The sequence below is a fragment of the Arvicanthis niloticus genome, chromosome 3 (genome assembly GCF_011762505.2).
Source record: "Arvicanthis niloticus isolate mArvNil1 chromosome 3, mArvNil1.pat.X, whole genome shotgun sequence".
Taxonomy (NCBI): domain Eukaryota; kingdom Metazoa; phylum Chordata; class Mammalia; order Rodentia; family Muridae; genus Arvicanthis; species Arvicanthis niloticus.
Window position 1 is genome coordinate 33,654,892 of NC_047660.1, and position 17,422 is coordinate 33,672,313.

The window sequence follows — 17,422 nt, forward strand, 5'->3', positions numbered from 1 at the left end:
CACACACACACACACACACACACACACGGGAATCTAACAGATGGTATTGAATGTCTTGATATCTGATGTCAAGCTAAGCTTAAAAAAATACTGTATGAGGCAGCTCAATGCCATCTCTTAACTCCAGTTCCAGGGGATTTGATGCCCTCTTCTGCTTCCTCAGGCAGGTCACACATATGGTGCTCAAACATAGAGGCAAAGTACTCATATACCTAAAATAAAATCTTAAACAGGAGACTGAAAGATGTTAATATTCTCATGATTGTATTAATATTACTAGCAAATTCTGAAAAAATATTTCTAGAGGCATTTTCTAAAAAGTGAATTTTGTTGATGTCTTTGGTCATTATCCTAGAGACTTTCAAAAGAGTTCACAACAAGAACCTCAACTGGAAACTGGATGTGCAGCATACTGTTAACTTGTGCTTAATAAACACAGAAAGGTTGTCTCATTTGTACATCAAGTGTTTTTCAGACAGGTATGAAAATACCAGAAACAGAGGATGAACTGTCACAGAACAATTCTTGTTTAGTTTATTTGCTTTTGACTTTTCCAATTGAATACATAATGTAAAATTACAAGAAATTTATAAGACAGAATATAAATTTATGCACACACACACACACACACACAAGCTATGTGTAACTTTATTACTTTAAAATAACTATGTTGATATATTTTCATTCAGGCCTAGAAATTGTTTTTATTCGCTAACACGTAACACAATATTTCATTGTGATATTTCTGTCAGGTAATATTTCAACATTATTTATTGTCAGACACTCATGTAACTTTCAATTTCTTGCTTTAAGGATGGTATCATAATCCCATTATTGATTCTTTGGAGACGTTAGCAACTATAGAATGACTGGCTGTAAATTTGAGTACTCTGAAATCTTAGGGGTGGGGTGGGGTCTCAAAAAGACCTTGTCACTTCTCCCTTCCTTCAGCACTGTATCAGGGTCCAGTCTTCGCTGAATTCTTTTTTTTTTCTTTTTTTTTTAAAGATTTATTTATTTATATGAGTACACACTGCAGCTATCTTCAGACACACACTAGAAGACTGCATGGAATCACATTACAGATGGTTGTGAGCCATCATGTGGTTGCTTGGAATTGAACTCCGGACCTCTGGCAGAGCAGTCAGTGCTCTTAACCACTGAGCCATCTCTCCAGCCCTCACTGAATTCTTGACAGAATGTATCATTACACTTTCCCACTGACTGATAAGTCTAAACTGAGTGTTTATTGTGTCAACCTACATTTGTCACCACGGTTCAGTTATAAAAGATGGCACTGCTACTTCAGCAAGAAACCATATGAAGTGTAAGTCAATGGTTCAAGGCCTTAAAAACAAAAAAGAAAATTCTTAATAAAATCAGTCTAGTAATGGTATGAGTGTTACTATGCTGATGGCAATCAGGCATTAATGGCAAGCAATCCATGGTAAAAAGCTACTGTTATTTACAGTGCCAGACCAAGCCTTCATGGACTGTGGGAGAAGCTGGACCAAGCAGGACACCACATTTTCCTTAAGCCCCATAAGGATCATTCAGTCTGAGGTGTGATCCAGAAAGCATAACATAGTCCTCAGTTCCATGCATCCTTCATGACTGAACACCCAGAAAGGCAAGCATTATCAACTAAGGAGGGTAAGGTAGCCAGCAATTTCCTAACAGAAGAAGCTGTACCAAAGAGCTGACCAAAGACAGAGCTATCAAATCTCTTATCTTTCTCTACAAGTCTCCTCAGGTTAAGGATCTAGGTTTTCAGTGAGACCTCTAAGGAACTTATTTCCACATAGAAAGTGAAAGGGTGGAATATTCACGGTCAATTTTCCCAGTCAACCTGCTTAACAAAGGAGGTGGGAACAAGACTAAAAGGCTTTCCCTCTACCTAAGTCCTTTGCTTCAACACTTCCTGAATCTTCATGCATTAGACTTACTCTTTGATGCTCATAAGCATGCAATTCTGAGACTAAAGAGAGGTGAAAGGAGGGTGAGAGGGGATAAGAATATCCCACAGTCCAGCATGAGGATTAGTCCATGTAGTTTTACACTGTGAAAAACATGCAGAGGGCAGGACCAATGGTTCCTATGCAGAGAGGGCAAGGGAGAAGCAAAAGAAGTGGAGTCATCTGGACTGCTTCAAGAAGGCACACGTCAGAACACCAGAGAGGAGCAGGGAGAGGCCAAGCCCATGGTAATAAAAGTCATCTCTACAGATGTTGGGAGGCTGCAAATCACATTTATGTAGACCATATTACTTAATCCTCACAACATCCTGTAGTAAAATTGAGACTTAGAGATGTCAGGTAACTTACCCAAGGTCACATAGGCAGTAAGTGGCAGAGCCGGGACTGGAACCCAGGTCTTCTGATTCCTCCTGTGCACTCCCAGCTCCCCTGGAGCTGAAGCAGGGGCAAAAAGGGAGGTGGAAGTAATTTGCCCACAACCAGCCCTGCCCTGGCCCTTCTTTCAGAGGCTGAGCAGAACAGACATTGTACTCTCTTTCTGCGACCCTTTCCACCAAATCCTTTCAGGTTAGAGCACAGATAATCTCAGTGTTCGCCAACCCTGGACTCAAGAATGGCAGTCAATGGTAATGTCCAAAGTTACATCTCGCTACACTTTGCCATTTTGGTAAAATTCACTGAAATCTCAAAGCATCATAGTTCTCACTTCAGAAAACAAAACTTTTAGTTTTTACAATTAAGCTTTTTTTAAAAGCAGTTTGCTCAATGTTTTGTTGATCAGGTTCAGTTACACCTTTTAAAATACACTGTAAGAGTGATTGTGAAAACTGATGAAGAGCCAAGACACCAACCTACCAGTAGTGTCCCACTTTTCCACTCGAGAAACCACTGTTCACCCACACAATCATCTTAACTCAGAGGTTAATGCCATATGTAAAAATTACAATCAGTAGGAAGTCCATGCATTGTTTTTTCATATCCCACATTTTCAACAGAAACATGTATGTATTACTATTTTGATATTACTTATATTCTTTTCTATATTATGTTTAAAGGACTTTTAGTGCTGTGTTTTCAAATTACATTTCTATAACAAAATTTAGACTTTCTACTATCTAGCTTGGGGAATAATACTTTAACTTCTCCTGAGGAAATATCTCTTAATTTCTTACTTGCATTTCTAACAAAATATAAACAAATTCAATGAGATATTTTATTTCTTTGTCTAATGTCCTAAGAATATTAGGAAACAATTCAAATTGCCTATGCCTGTACTACCTTATTGTCATTTCTCAACTTTTCTGCAGTTAAGTCTTCACACATTTCAGACCCTGACAGTCTTTATGAGAACAGGTAGGGTCACACGCAAAGTACACGTTTACACACATCACAGCAGGAGGGATGGGAGGGTCTCTGCACCCAAAGCCAGGAGCTGTTTTCTAAGCCACAAACACTACTCTAATAGACAGCAGAACCACAGTACTGTCTGAGCTGTAAAGTATCCACTCTAATGCTCAATCACTGGAAATCTCCAAAATGAGAAGGATAAGGGAGGGGTCAAAACAACAGGGGAACAGCTTGGAAGCCAACAGGAGGAAGTAGAGAGGCAGAGGAGGGAGGTAAACATGAGGGAGAGTCACCTAAAAGATATAAAAGTTTAAAGTATTAATACCCTGAGCTCTTGATATGTTTAAGACGTGTTTCATATTTTAAAATACTGATGGAGCGTTTTGGCCATCTTATCAGAAAAAGTATGTTTCTGTACTTTCTACATAGTATTGCAAACTTTTCTTAACCTAAGTCTTCTAAGATAAGTGCTTATTATGTCGTTCTAAGTCACTCATTAAGAGGTACTAAAACTAATTATCAACACTTAAAATAATGATATGATCACAATTTTTAGAGTCTGAAGCATACAGAGCTAAATTAAGCTACAGCCTAGTCCCAAGCTTTGCAAAAGCTCTCTGTAAATCATGGCTCAAAGGAGTGACCTACTATCCTAAGTATACCATCTGAGAAAACAAAGTATACTTATTCATATTTTTTAAAATACCAGGGATTGATTATCAAAAATAAATCAGAGACTCAAAAAAATCAGTGTTGGGCTTCCAATGTTACTTTCTCCACACTATCCCTTCATGTGGCATGCACTTCAACAGCTGTAACCCAGAGCCATGCTAGATGCTAGCCATGTCCTGGGCCATTTCAGACTGATGGTCATCTTACCAGTATTTACCATGTAACTACTAGAGACAAGATAGACCTCCCACGTCACATAAACCTGTTTTCCAAAAAGATTACATTCTTTTACACAAAAATAACAGTGCTTGGGACCATGGAGCTGTGATGCTTAGGTCTGGTGTCTAGGAAGGAGTTTTTGATACTGCAATTCTATTAATTACTCAGTAATTATTATCACTGTGAGTCCCAACTCAGTTTTTAATGAATTTAAAACTCTGATACTGTTAACTTTAGGAGAGATAGAACTTATAGTATTGGATCACTGATTAGTTATATGATTCCTTTTATTGCCACCAGCTGCATCCAACAGTCAATTCTGACTCTCTTTTTTAGTTGGAAAGAGGGTATTTTTTAAAGAATACCCGTCCACCTCCAACAGACCTTAGAAATAAACTCTGAAATTAAACTCTAGATCATGAATTCTTTTGATTTAAGGAATGGTGCTGGGATTACAAGGACAAAAGATCCTGAAAAGAAGACAAGAAGAGTCTCTTTCCTAAGGGGCTTAAAGTAACAACTTCTAAGGAGTCAAAATTACAGTGTATAAAGACCTGGGAGACTACACTAAGCTACTAGTAAGGGAACCGTGGAAATGCTGATGGCAGAGGCTCTGTCGTCTTATCTGCCGCTCAACTTAAAAATGTCCAGTTGAATTAACTGATTCAGATACTTCTATAGTAACTGAGGGTAGCTTAACAAACTAATAGTAACTAGATTGTTGGAAAAAACAAATATGAAAATACCTCATTGTAGGAATATAGAAATATTATGGTCTATTAGGTCAGTTTTCAGAAAAAGCCTTATTAGGAAGGTTACAATAGAAACCTTCCCAAGGAGCAATTTCTTAAAATTAATATATGAAAACTTGCATAATTAGATAATATTAAAATAAAATAAAATCATCCTCTTTATGCAATAAAATCCAATTACTAAAAACATAAGGACAGAAAGTGTCTTAGTTTTAGAAAATATATTTTGTCCTTTGTTTATAGAAAGTAAGAATCCTGGGATGTTGGAGAATGCTGGTTTTATTTAGGTGCCATCGTATAGATGGAAATATAAAAGCAAGTGAGAGAACAGTTATGCTGGAAAGGTTCTCAAAAAAAAATGGAACTGAAGAGTTCCAAAGGCAACCCAGTCTGTGAAGCTCTGTAGAGTAACTCTTGTTTCTTGGTAGATCTAAAGTTCTTATTAATTTGATATCAAATCAAGGAAGCTCTGTAATAAAAACAGACTTATCTCACATTTTCCACATTTGTTTAAGTACTCATGTTCCCAGAAGATAACTGAGACAACGACTCTTCGGGCGTGAGGTAGCACAAGCACAATGACTAGCTTTCTTGGGCTGCTGCTCTGAGCTGCTTGACTAGAACCTCTCCCTCCTTTGTGAAGGCAACTGAATGCCACTCACTGCTGCAGCAGCTCCTTTCCCTTCTGAGTGGAGCTCTAAGCCAATGACAGGCCATGAGGGAGTCATTCCAAGCCAGAGTGTAAGGAGACACTTGCCAGTGGTTTCCAAGTCTAACGGAAGTGGAAACGGCAGCGCCAAAGTGTTTCTCACAAGAAAATGGGACAAGTCTGTTCTTCACTAGAGATATGATGATAAAACCTACTATATATGATTCTATAATATAAAGATAGCATTGGTCCAGTAAAGTATACCCATACTTGTGACTTAAGTCATAAGGAATCGGCCTACCAGATGATTTAAAAAATTAAGACAAAAGTCAAAAAAAGAATCTTTAGGAAACAGAATGAAAATAAAGATTGCTGAAAATATAAATAACATTAAATGAGGAAACACAAATAACAACCTAAGAATTTAAAAGAAATGGATTATTCATAACACACTTTACTATAAAATCAAATATGTACTGTATGTTCACTGCTCAGTATTATCAGGGTTCAGCAGCACCACTGAGTAAGGACAGACCGAACGTCACTGAAAAGAAACTGAGCCTATGGGACACAGTGAGGGACAATATTGTCTGCCAGTACAGATGCCAGTGAAGTCATCCGAAAATTCACCAGAAACTTAATTCAAGAAAATTAGATCTTCCAATCTAACAGAATCTTTAAAATGAGCTATCATTTAATATTGTTAGGGCACATTCCCAACATAAGGCTGAAATTTCAGGAACATAGAAACTTAACAAAAATATCATTCATATTTATTTATTTTGTTACTTGACTTCCTAGGCAATAAGCAGATCAGCAAATACATTCTGCAAATACTTGAAAAGGAATGGTAGAACTCACAACAGTGAAATCATGGCTTCAAGGCAAACAGAAAAGCAGTATTTACACATAGAACAACCTGTTGACTCAGGTATCAGAAGGAAAGGAAGTGCACGTGACAACTCCAGGCCCTCATCCACTAGACCCATAAAAATTGCTTTAAAGGAAAATGTTAAAATTATATTCAGTAAACAATAGTCATAAATTAATTCCTTAATTAACCAGCATAATATATTCATAAGCCCATACTTTAGGTTGGCATCAGTAGAGACTTAAGCGATAATAGATTAATGTAATATCTCCTAGAATTATTCGAATATGCAAAAAGCCAATTTTATGCTAACCTGATATGTGATATTAATATTTAATTTCTGGCATAAATTACTTTATAAACTCTAATTAAAGTTTGGAACAAACCTGAGGAGTATCATTAAAATAACTTTTTTTTTTAAAACAGGCATCATGCCAGGCGGTGGTGGCGCACGCCTTTAATCCCAGCACTTGGGAGGCAGAGTCAGGCGGATTTCTGAGTTCGAGGCCAGCCTGGTCTACAGAGTGAGTTCCAGGACAGCCAGGGCTATACAGAAAAACCCTGTCTCGAAAAACCAAAAAAAAAAAACCCAACCAAACAAACAAACAAAAAAACAGGCATCATGGGATTGCTAGTACCTGCTGTGTTACTTTTGCTTTTTTTTTCTCACCTTCAGAAAAAAAAAACCAAAAGAATACAATAATACAATCTATGTATTTCCTGATCAACAAAAGGCATCTCAAATTAGTCTCAAACTGTTTGAAAATGTCTTTAAATATGGCTTGAAGAGATCACAACATATTTTCTCAGAATTTTGACAACTTTTTCATAGATCCTGAAAACTGTATCAATTCAATGATGTCGTAAGATAACTCTGTAGTACACTCTAAGTGGGTCAAACCTAAATCTCAAGGTTTACATAATACTATAATTACTTTATCTGCTACCACTGATTCTGAGTTTCAAGGGTAACGACCAGTTTTAGGACTGTGTATTTGTGAGTACAGAGTATACTTATGAGTGAATGAGGTCCCTCCCCCAGGTTAGCAGCTCTCCTATCTCCAGTAAAGGGCTCAAGTACAGTCCACAACATCTGGTAGGAATCATATGATGCTAAGTAACAGATAAAGAAGAAATAAATCACATCAACTTAATAAATGTATTGAAAAGAAGCTTAAACTCCATTTGTAGTTCATCTGTGGAATAATGTGCTAACAGCATGCATGGATAAGGGTTCAATCGCCAGCATCATTAAAATTAGTTAAAAACATACAGATGAAGTTCTGGGTCCATAATCTTTTGTTTAAACTAGACATACAGTTTGCTTCTGACTTTATACTATAAAAGAAAATGAACACTGTCCATGTGGTAAACTTTGTAAGGTTCCTAAAATATGGTGAAAAAAAAATAACAAAATAAAACATGCTTTAGTGCCTTCAGTGGTCAAAGCAAATTCTGTTCTAATATGTACTAATATGGGCACTGACTTATCACATAATTTAGCAACAAGAATGGCAAGTCTATGATCAAACAGGCATTTGGACTAAATACTAATTGTCATAGCCTCACTGTTACATAATTCTAATCCCTTTTGACGTTGATAATTTGTATTAACAATTGTCTTCATTTTAATGTCTACTATGACTTTGACGTCCTGTACAAGTTGCACACAGCCTAATTAAATGACTAACATGCCTTGTCCTTACACACCCTAGGCTGTCTTAACATTCTGTTCCATCTGTCCTGATGCCTTAGCTCCCTTATCAATACCTAAGCTGGAGATTTCCTTGTTCCTCTATGCTTTTTTTAGAAAAATATTTTTAGTGGAATATTTTATGACATTTTATGAATGTTACTTGAATTTGAAAAAGTAATTTTTAAATGTGTTTTCCAGGACGCTGTCATTGGAAGGTGAAAAAAAAAAAAACCCTTGCCCAAAGTTATTTCAAAATTATAACTTCAGATAGATTCTAATTACGTAACTGAGGGTAGTAGTGTAGAGTAAGTACTCCAGTGTGATCTTGAATTTGTGAACTTCCTGTCTCAGCCTCCTGAACGCTATAATGTCTAGCATATGACACCTAGCCAGGCTAAACTGTATTGTTTAAATAGGAAGCAAGGCCAATCATAGTACAATATACTTATACTTGTTTCTACTCAAGATTGTTTCAGCCCAGGAAAGTTCAAGGCCAGCCTGGACAGCATGACAATATTTTGCATTAAAAATCCAAAATCAAACAAGGCAATAGATGCAATAATGAAATAAATAGAAAAACGTATTTTTATTTTCCATTAGGATTTTGTATGCCTGCGTGTTTGTGTGTATCTGTGTTTGTGTGTGTGTGTTCCTGGCATATCAGCACATGTATATATGCACATGCTTGTGCATGTATACAGAGAGCCTGAAGGTAGATACTGCAGTCTTCTATTACTTTACACTTTAGTTTGGGGGATGGGCTCTTGCTGAACTTCACTGACTATCCAGTGAGCCCAGGATTCTCCTGCCTTCCATTCCCAGCCCTTTGATTCAGGATGTGAAACTCTATGCCTAGTTTTTACATGAGTTGGGGAACAAATGTCAGATCCTCATGTTTTTGTACAGCAAACATTCTATCCACTGTCATCCCGTCAATTGCTGAAAAAGAATGGTTTTTAATACATAAGTTCATTATTGTATTTTCTTCAACAACAATTTTATCTTTAAACTAAAGTGGAATAAAGAATCATCTACTGGTATCTTGCCTTAAGAGTTCAAGAGTTAAGAAAAAGACTTACAGTGACGATAACTTCATATATCGGAAACATGCTTCTCACTTTTGTGTTCAGGGTGGAGATTTTTGTGGGCTTACATATACTCGTTACAGAAAGGCTGCCTTTAACCTGGGAGGTATGTAAGGAGTGTTTGCTGAGTAATTAAATGACCTCACAGAAAAACACAGGATAGGCTGACTCCCTACAATCCATCTGCCACTTTCCAGAATTACTGCCCAAGACCGTGTACATGGTAAGGTCGAAGAACTAACCATTACCACCACAATGTTGACTGTCTGGTTGGAATAATAGCAGTTACATCCTAACAGAAGAAGTACATGTTATGAACACTTCTAAGAGACAACTTAGATACCAGCATGCACCAAAACACCTCTTAGGACAAAACAGTCGCACAGGATCTATGTCTTGAAGGCACTTGGAAATGCAGAAGACAGCAGTGCCCAAGTATAAAGGAGCCCTTCAGAAACAACTCCAGGAAAAGGAAAGGTTAATCTGTGCCAGACAGCCAACTATTACACAGGTTTTCCAAACTGCCTGTGGCATCTTCGTACTGGTTTCCTCTTAGTAGTTCAAAGAAACCAATAAGGAAGGGGCCTGCGGGGAGAACCATTAGCAGATTTTCTTGCTAATGTTTTCTCATACAATAGAGAGGATTGATGAATATAATGGGTTTTTACATGTATATTTCCATAATGCATCAACTATCTTGCTAAAATAAGGATAGTTCTATAATGTTTCAATAACACATACATGTGCATATCAGTATACAACATACAAACACAAAATAAAAAGCAACTTATTTTCTATTTATTTTATTTTAGAATGTTTTCTGTTTTGTTTTGCGGACACTATAGAGTCTGAAAGCAAGAAGACTGGGGGAATAACTGGAGCATTTATATAGTTAAAACTGAACTGTAAATAGCACTGTACAAGAAATAAATAGGAAATTCATTACAAGCTAGATATTAAAATAAAACTTATTTTATCTTATTATTATTTTTAGATGCCTGTTTTCTGTTTTCTAATGAAACAAAGAAAGAAAGGGTATGGATTTGGGTGGGAAGGGAAGTGGGAAAAATCTGCGAAAGTTGGGGGACTGGAAACTGCAATCAGAATAGACTGCATGAGAAAAATCTATTTCCAATACAAAAAAATGAGAAAAGAAAAGGAAAAAAACCCAAAGACTTCTTACAGTAGTAAAAAGCTCCAGATACAATCTAGCTGTAACAACAACAAATGTTCAAGAATAACACCACAACATGTTTAATAAATCATTTTCAAAGAAATTAAGTATCCATTCAAAACCAAAACTCATATTTTGAGTGTCTAAAGTATCATCCCTGAATATGTTCTAGAAATAAAAAGGTGGGCATATCCAGATTAGAAAGAGAAATAAATAAATATTTAGCCACCAACATAGGTAAGATAAATAACCCCTAAACCTCATGAGAAAAACATTAACACTTAGATTTAAAGCATTAATTTTTATTTTAATTTTCCATACAACCAACTATTAATTCAATCTTTATGTCTTTTAATATTTCATGCTGTTTACTTGCTGACTTATCCTTATATCATTGAGCAGCAGTACAAGCAACTGGTACTTTTTATAAAGGCTTTTTTGGTTTATATGCAAGCTATTTTTGATTGTTCTGTACTTTACTAGAAAAACATACCTTTGCTAAATAATCACTGGTATTTTTGGAAAACTTAAGAGGTGATTTTCCAATATCCTGGCTCCAATAACAAGCATGAATCTGAATCAAATAAACATAGTATTTCACATAAAAATACACACATATGTAGTGCAAGAAGGTAAAAGCTGAAAGTTCAATAACCCACAGTGTAAATGAACAACTATGCTAAGGCCTCTTGCAGATCTCTGCACCTCTGTAGCCCTTTAAATCTGTACAGTGAGTCGGTCAACTAGGACTGCCTTCCTATTGGTACAGTGGATGTTTTGCTTATAATTTGTAGAACTTTGATTAACTTAACCTTGAGATAGTCCCAAGGTACAGAAAGAAATCTGCTCATAGACTGCAACGCAAACACTCTCAGAGCTAAGAAAACTCTACCTTGACTGTACATCACATGTACTGACATCTGCATAGATTGTATTGCTGCAGTGGATTCTTATGTATGTACCTATGCACACATAGATATTGCTTAAATGGAGAGAGAAGAGAAATGTTAAGCTGGTGGCATCCATATTTCAAGGAGATGTTTCTCTCAAGTAACTATTCTTGCAGACAGAAGAATGGCTGACCTTTTTCAACAAAGAGGCCCACAGTCCAAACTGTTCATACAAACCAATATACATTAATTTATGCAAAGTCTGTACACAGGAGGAAAAGAATGCAAAAACCTTCAGAAGATGCAGTGATTTGATCCTGCTTCCAAAAAATAGTTTAGGTGTCTCAATCCAGCTTAAAAATATGTGAAAGTAAATCATAAATGAGTATTCACAGAGTATACTGTGGCTCCAAACACAATCAGCAAACAGGCTATGGCATCTGTTAAAGCCATCATTCAGCTATGTTTACACAAATAAAAATCAAGGTAAGGGCCATGAAGACTGTTAAGGCAGAAAAGTGACAGTACTGACTGCAGCATTTCAGGACCACACCCCTCTAATGAGAGGGTGTCTGTGTGGAACAACAAACGTCATCAGGTCTGACTGCCCTAAAAGAGCAAATAGGAAGACAACCAAATACTTCATTTAGAAGAACAGAGTAAAATCAATCCCTCACTAAGATTTCTAAAAATATAAAAACTAAATTACATAAAAACTCTACTTGGAAGCTGGCACAAGAATGCACACTTATAACCCCAGGTTTGACAGGTAGAGGCAGAAGGATTGGTTTAAGGTCATCCTTGGCCACATGATGAGTACAGCCTGGGCTCTATGAGACCACCTTATATCATGTAAGCCTCTAGATAAAGCAAGTATAATTTACATACTAAAAATATGACTTCCACTTTGACACTGAATGCTATGACTAAAAACAACTAGGAGCACGTAAAAATAGCCAGCCATAATTCAACTTCTAGAAATACAGAGTGAGTAAATAATAAATTTTACCATTCAAATCGGGTTAGAAAGTATGAACAGAAAACAGGGAGAATGAAAATGGCTGTCACACGAGACCTAGATGATAAAGTCATGTGAAAAAAAAGTTTTCCCAAGAGAGGAAAACCATAGTTTAGATAATGGTGGTGTCTCAGTCTTTTAGAGAAAATCTTTGAAACTTTAGAATAATGAAGCTGAAGGAGATGCCCTCTTAATTAAACCAACAAACCAACAGTGATGTCACACTATGAGATACAATGATAAATTACCCTACAAAATGACAGCTTTTCTTGAATAAAAAAGGAACAAATATCCATGCCTCTGAATCTGAACGCTGCAAATGAGTTTTGTGTTCTTGCTTTATTTATATTGGAGGATGATGAGGACACAAATAAAGACATTTCATAAAAACCTTAAAACACCAAATCTGAAAGCAGCTCATGAAAGGACAATGCAGGGCTCCAAAGTGAGGGATGAGGGCTCCTGGCAGAGGAGTATGATTTTCTCTTGTACCTGACACTTTAGGGAAATTGTGAGAAGTTAATGAAAATAAAAACTGTAGGACACTGCTTATCTAATGGCTATCTGTACTTACACGTAGATGGTAATCCCTGTATAAAGTCAGGGGAGTCCTATAAAACACACACTCCATGAGGCCAGAGAAATCCTAACTTAACATGATCAAAGTTATTACACAGCTTGGACAAACTGGTAATAAAATCAATCAAGTAATGACTATGTTGAAATATTTAGTTACTCTGTACATATACATATGTGTAAAGATATGCATGTGTAAACAATGTACAAAGCCATATATAAAGTGTTTTTCTTAATTGTATAGGTACCTAAAATAATAAACAAAGCATGTATCCTATACAGATTGAAATTTGACAACTTTTGGGCATAATTTAGCCAAATTTAAAGTAACAATATGAAAAAGAAAAAATGCATAAAACCCAATTTTACACATACAAATATTTGTCAAACATGTAAGCAAGGGTATCTATTTCCAAAGCATGATATAACAACACATTATACATGAAAGTAATTGAATGCATTCGTTTTAAGTTCCAATAAAGTTGCAATCTTTAGTTGGCCATTTTTAAACAAACTCAAGATTTTTTCACTTGCAAATTTTATACGACTATTTCTAATCTTTCAGAGCTATTTATTTTCTTCAAAGTAGCCTTTGTAGAGAATTTGGATCACGTACCCATGCCTCTGTCTGAACAGGCTTGATATTGCTTAGTAGCACCTCTTCATAGTTTCCGTAGTCCGTGAACCTAACGACCGCTGTCATACCCGAAGAATGCAGGGCTTCAACTTCTGCTCGGTAAAACTGAAGGCGCAAAAGAAGTTGAAACAGGACATCAGTGCTGCCTACAAAGACAGTGTCTAGGTAACAAGTTCATGTTCTCCACATCCTTCTAAAAGCTGGATTATCTAATTATGTACCAAGAAAAAGTTGGTTCTTGCTGTCTTATAGTGGCAACTAGTACATTTCAAGTAATTATTAAGTTACTTCCTGATGTTTCCTTCTCATGTCTGCGTCTAATAACTTTAGAGCAACATGTTGGCATATTATCCATACCTCCCTCCCTTCCTCTATTTTAGACTCACTGTCATATTGTGAGTTGTTTCATTATATGTTTTGATCTTAAGCTTTCCAAATTGCCTAAGTTTACATAAGTTCAACAGTCATCCTGTATCCTAGGAAAACAAATGCCTGCTTAGCAACTTAACAGTTTAATCTTTAGCTCCTGCGATCCCATAGAGTAACTGAAAGGGTGAAAGATTCAATCTGTCTGTTTTTTTTTTTTTTTTATCTTCAACTCTCTAAAATACAACCCTGACACAGAGGTAAGTTTTTAAAAGCCCTATAAGAAACCTAGCATTAAATAAAGCCATATATTTAATTTCATTTTTCAAAAATTATCTACAGTTTTATAAAAGTTATCCAGGTAAAACAACAACAGCAACAAAACTTCTCTATAATGTGGAAATTAGTACAATACAGTTGGAATGGTCTGCTATTTAAAAAATCTGAGAACTCAGGAACAGCTTCCTGTGACAATGGAGCACATTTAAAGACAAAGAATATTCAGCCAACTCGTGTATTTCCAGAAGAAGTTAAGGGGCCATAAACATGCACACAGGTAACTAATAAAAGTTTTAAAGTAATTATGATATGACATGACTGCTCAACAAATAACAAATGAGGACTTTAACATACGTGTCATATAATGAAGGGTCTACTAACAGTTCTTATTTCATGCACAAGTAAAAAGGTTTTAAGTGGAATAAATCACAGTGATGCAGTATCAATGAAAAACTTGGCAGATCTAAGATTGCAGGCAAGAAAAACAATTTGGAGGCTATCATTATAATATTCAAGTCCAGAGAGAGAAATTAATTAAGTTAATTTTATAGTGTAATGAGAGATGGAAAACTGCCTCAAATTCTCAGTTCTATAGAAATAAAACAAGTATTGTGAGGAATTATGTAAACATTAGAATATACCTGTTGAACATCTCCAAAACATAATCATAGTAAAAATTAAGGTATGGCTTCCTAATGGTAGTTATAGCCCATATCTTTTCTTATATTTCTATCTTTGCTTTTATCTAAACAAAAAAAAAAGAATGTGAAAGTGTCTCTTCTTGACAAAACATTTAAATATGCCTCTTAAGCTGGGTAGCTTTGGGGTAACTACGAATAGTATCAATTTTTAATACTTAAGTATAATCTAGAATCCAAAGACACACAACTAACTGAAGGATACATGCCAGTGTAAATGAAAGTGATCACCTTAGAAGATCCTCTAGTTGTTCTAAGAATACTATAATAGCTCAAATAGTTTTGACTATCAAGATAGTCTGGATTTTCATCATAAACCTATTCAACCCAGGCAACAAATGAATTCAGCACACTGTTTTCTTTCCTAAATTATTAATCAGTCTTTATTTTGATAGAGTACCTATTAAGTATAGGCTACCATAATTATTAATAACTAGAATGCTTTATTGAAAAGAAATAAAACATTCCTTTGATCCTACACACACACTGATTTTTTTAGACAATTATAATTAAGATTAAAGTTTTATTAGAAAGTGTGTCAAGTTCTGGGAGGCATTTGCATACACACAGTCAGAACTAACCTACATATCCTCAACCTAATGCTTAGCAGCTACGGAGTTATGGTTTGTTTCACACTCAATTTTTCTGCCAATTTCAATTGGAATACAGACAGACCTATTCTTCTCTGTTGCTCCATTTATCTCTGGTTGATCATTTATATCCAAACCTTTTCTGTCTTTTGGCAGTGGACAAGAATACCAAGGAGATACCCTTTTTCAAAGAAAGTGGTTTTAGGCTTGCCAGCCGTTGGCTAATGAAGGGTTGCTATCACTAATAGAGGCCTAATTCTAATGGTTAAACTTCAATCCTAATCTCTTCTTTCTCTGGCTCTAGTACAGATCAACTCATCACATCATAGATCACCCAATATAAAAAACAATACCTAACCTCTCACACAAAAGTCTAACCTGGTAGCATTTTCCTAAGGTCTATGATGTAAGCTTTATAATCATTTACAACCTTTCCCTTGCCTCTGAATGACGATGAAGTAGCTAAATATAAAGACATTTTAATATGCAAATCAAGCATTTTCTTTTGACTTCCATGGGCAACAGGCATGAACATGCTCAAAACCATCTGTAACTTCAGTCCCAGGAGAAGCTGACCCCCTCTCCTGACCTCTGTGGGCACCAATGACACACATGGTATACATACATACACATGCAGGCAAAACACTCATACACATAAAATAAGATGACTAAAAATTTTTTGAAATAAAGTATCTCATAGTAAATCTATCAATGTAAAGACATACACAGTGAATATGATGATAGAAAGAAAGAAAGGAAGGGAGGGAGGGAGGGAGGGAGGGAGGGACTGTAAAAATGACTATTCTGCCAAAAGAAATATTACAATGCTAAATAAGCAATATTAAACCAACTTCTAATTTGTTAAATTCAAAGATCAATCTGAGAAGCTATTTTAGTAAATGTCGATTAACACAGTTATGCAAAACGAGTTAAACTTCAGAGAATAAGAGACCATAGAACACTAATCCCCAACCATAACACAAATACTGAAACTGGCCTCCCAAGCCACAGCAAGGCAAAGAAGCTCCAGGTGGTGAATAACTGCAAGAAACCATTATCCGTGGACACAGCAGGGCAGTGTATGAACTCACAGTAGTTGTGACAGCATGTATAAAACCTGTGCAAGCCAATGCCAAACCAAATCCCAGCAAGGAAAGATAAGTTAGGCACACAGTCCCACTTCAACTCTAAGCCTTGAAGCTAATGGCATAGCCTTTTAAAGTTTGAAATTATATTTTAAAATGGGGCATGAAACTAAACAGAGTTCTCAAAAGATGAAAAACAACCAAGAAATATTTTTTAAAATACCTAATATCCTTAACCACCAGGGATATGAAAATTAAAACTACTTTCATTTTATCCCAGTCAGAATGGCTAAGGTCCAAAAAACAAATAATAGTTAAGTGCCAGGATGCATGAGGGAAAGACAAACAGTCACTACTGCTGGGGAGAGGACGAACTGGTGCAGCCACTGTGGACATCAGTGAAAGCAGATCTTCCACAGCACCCAACCATATCACTTCGTACTAAAAGGACAATGAGAGGATTCTACTAGAGATACCTGCTCATCCATGTTCACCAATGCTCTTCTCACTGTAATAGCTAGGAAGAGGAAACAGCCTACATGTCTATCAGCTTATGAATAGATAATGGAAATTTGTTATTCAATATTATTCAGCTATTAAGGAAAATAATTATGAAATTCACAGGTAAATGGAGGTAAACCGGACTAATAAAGACAAACATTGTGTTTTTCTCATTTGTGAATATTAGCTTCAATGATCAGGTATGCATGCTTCCTTTGGAATACCGAGAGAGGTTTGGAAATTAGTAAGGGCCAATAGTTAGAAAGGGAGGTAACTGGAAGAAAAGATAAAATAAGAATAATGGAATAATAGGAAGGAACATCGGTAAATGACAATAAAGA

General features: G+C 36.0%; 1 protein-coding gene across 3 annotated transcripts in view; it reads right to left on the reverse strand.

Moving 5' to 3' along the window:
* Positions 1-17,422, reverse strand: part of Tdrd3 (tudor domain containing 3) — a 134,260-nt gene that overhangs the window by 21,687 nt on the left and 95,151 nt on the right. The window contains exons 12-15 of one of the 3 annotated variants that reach the window (XM_076930672.1): positions 13,542-13,667; positions 10,935-11,015; positions 9,262-9,366; positions 2,325-2,411 (exon numbers count right to left, since the gene is read on the reverse strand). In XM_076930672.1, coding sequence (XP_076786787.1) covers positions 2,331-2,411; positions 9,262-9,366; positions 10,935-11,015; positions 13,542-13,667 — 393 coding nt within the window. In that variant the 3' untranslated portion in view covers positions 2,325-2,330. The remainder of the gene's footprint in view (positions 1-2,324; positions 2,412-9,261; positions 9,367-10,934; positions 11,016-13,541; positions 13,668-17,422) is intronic. The other 2 variants (XM_076930673.1, XM_034497635.2) reach the window with 2 other exon arrangements.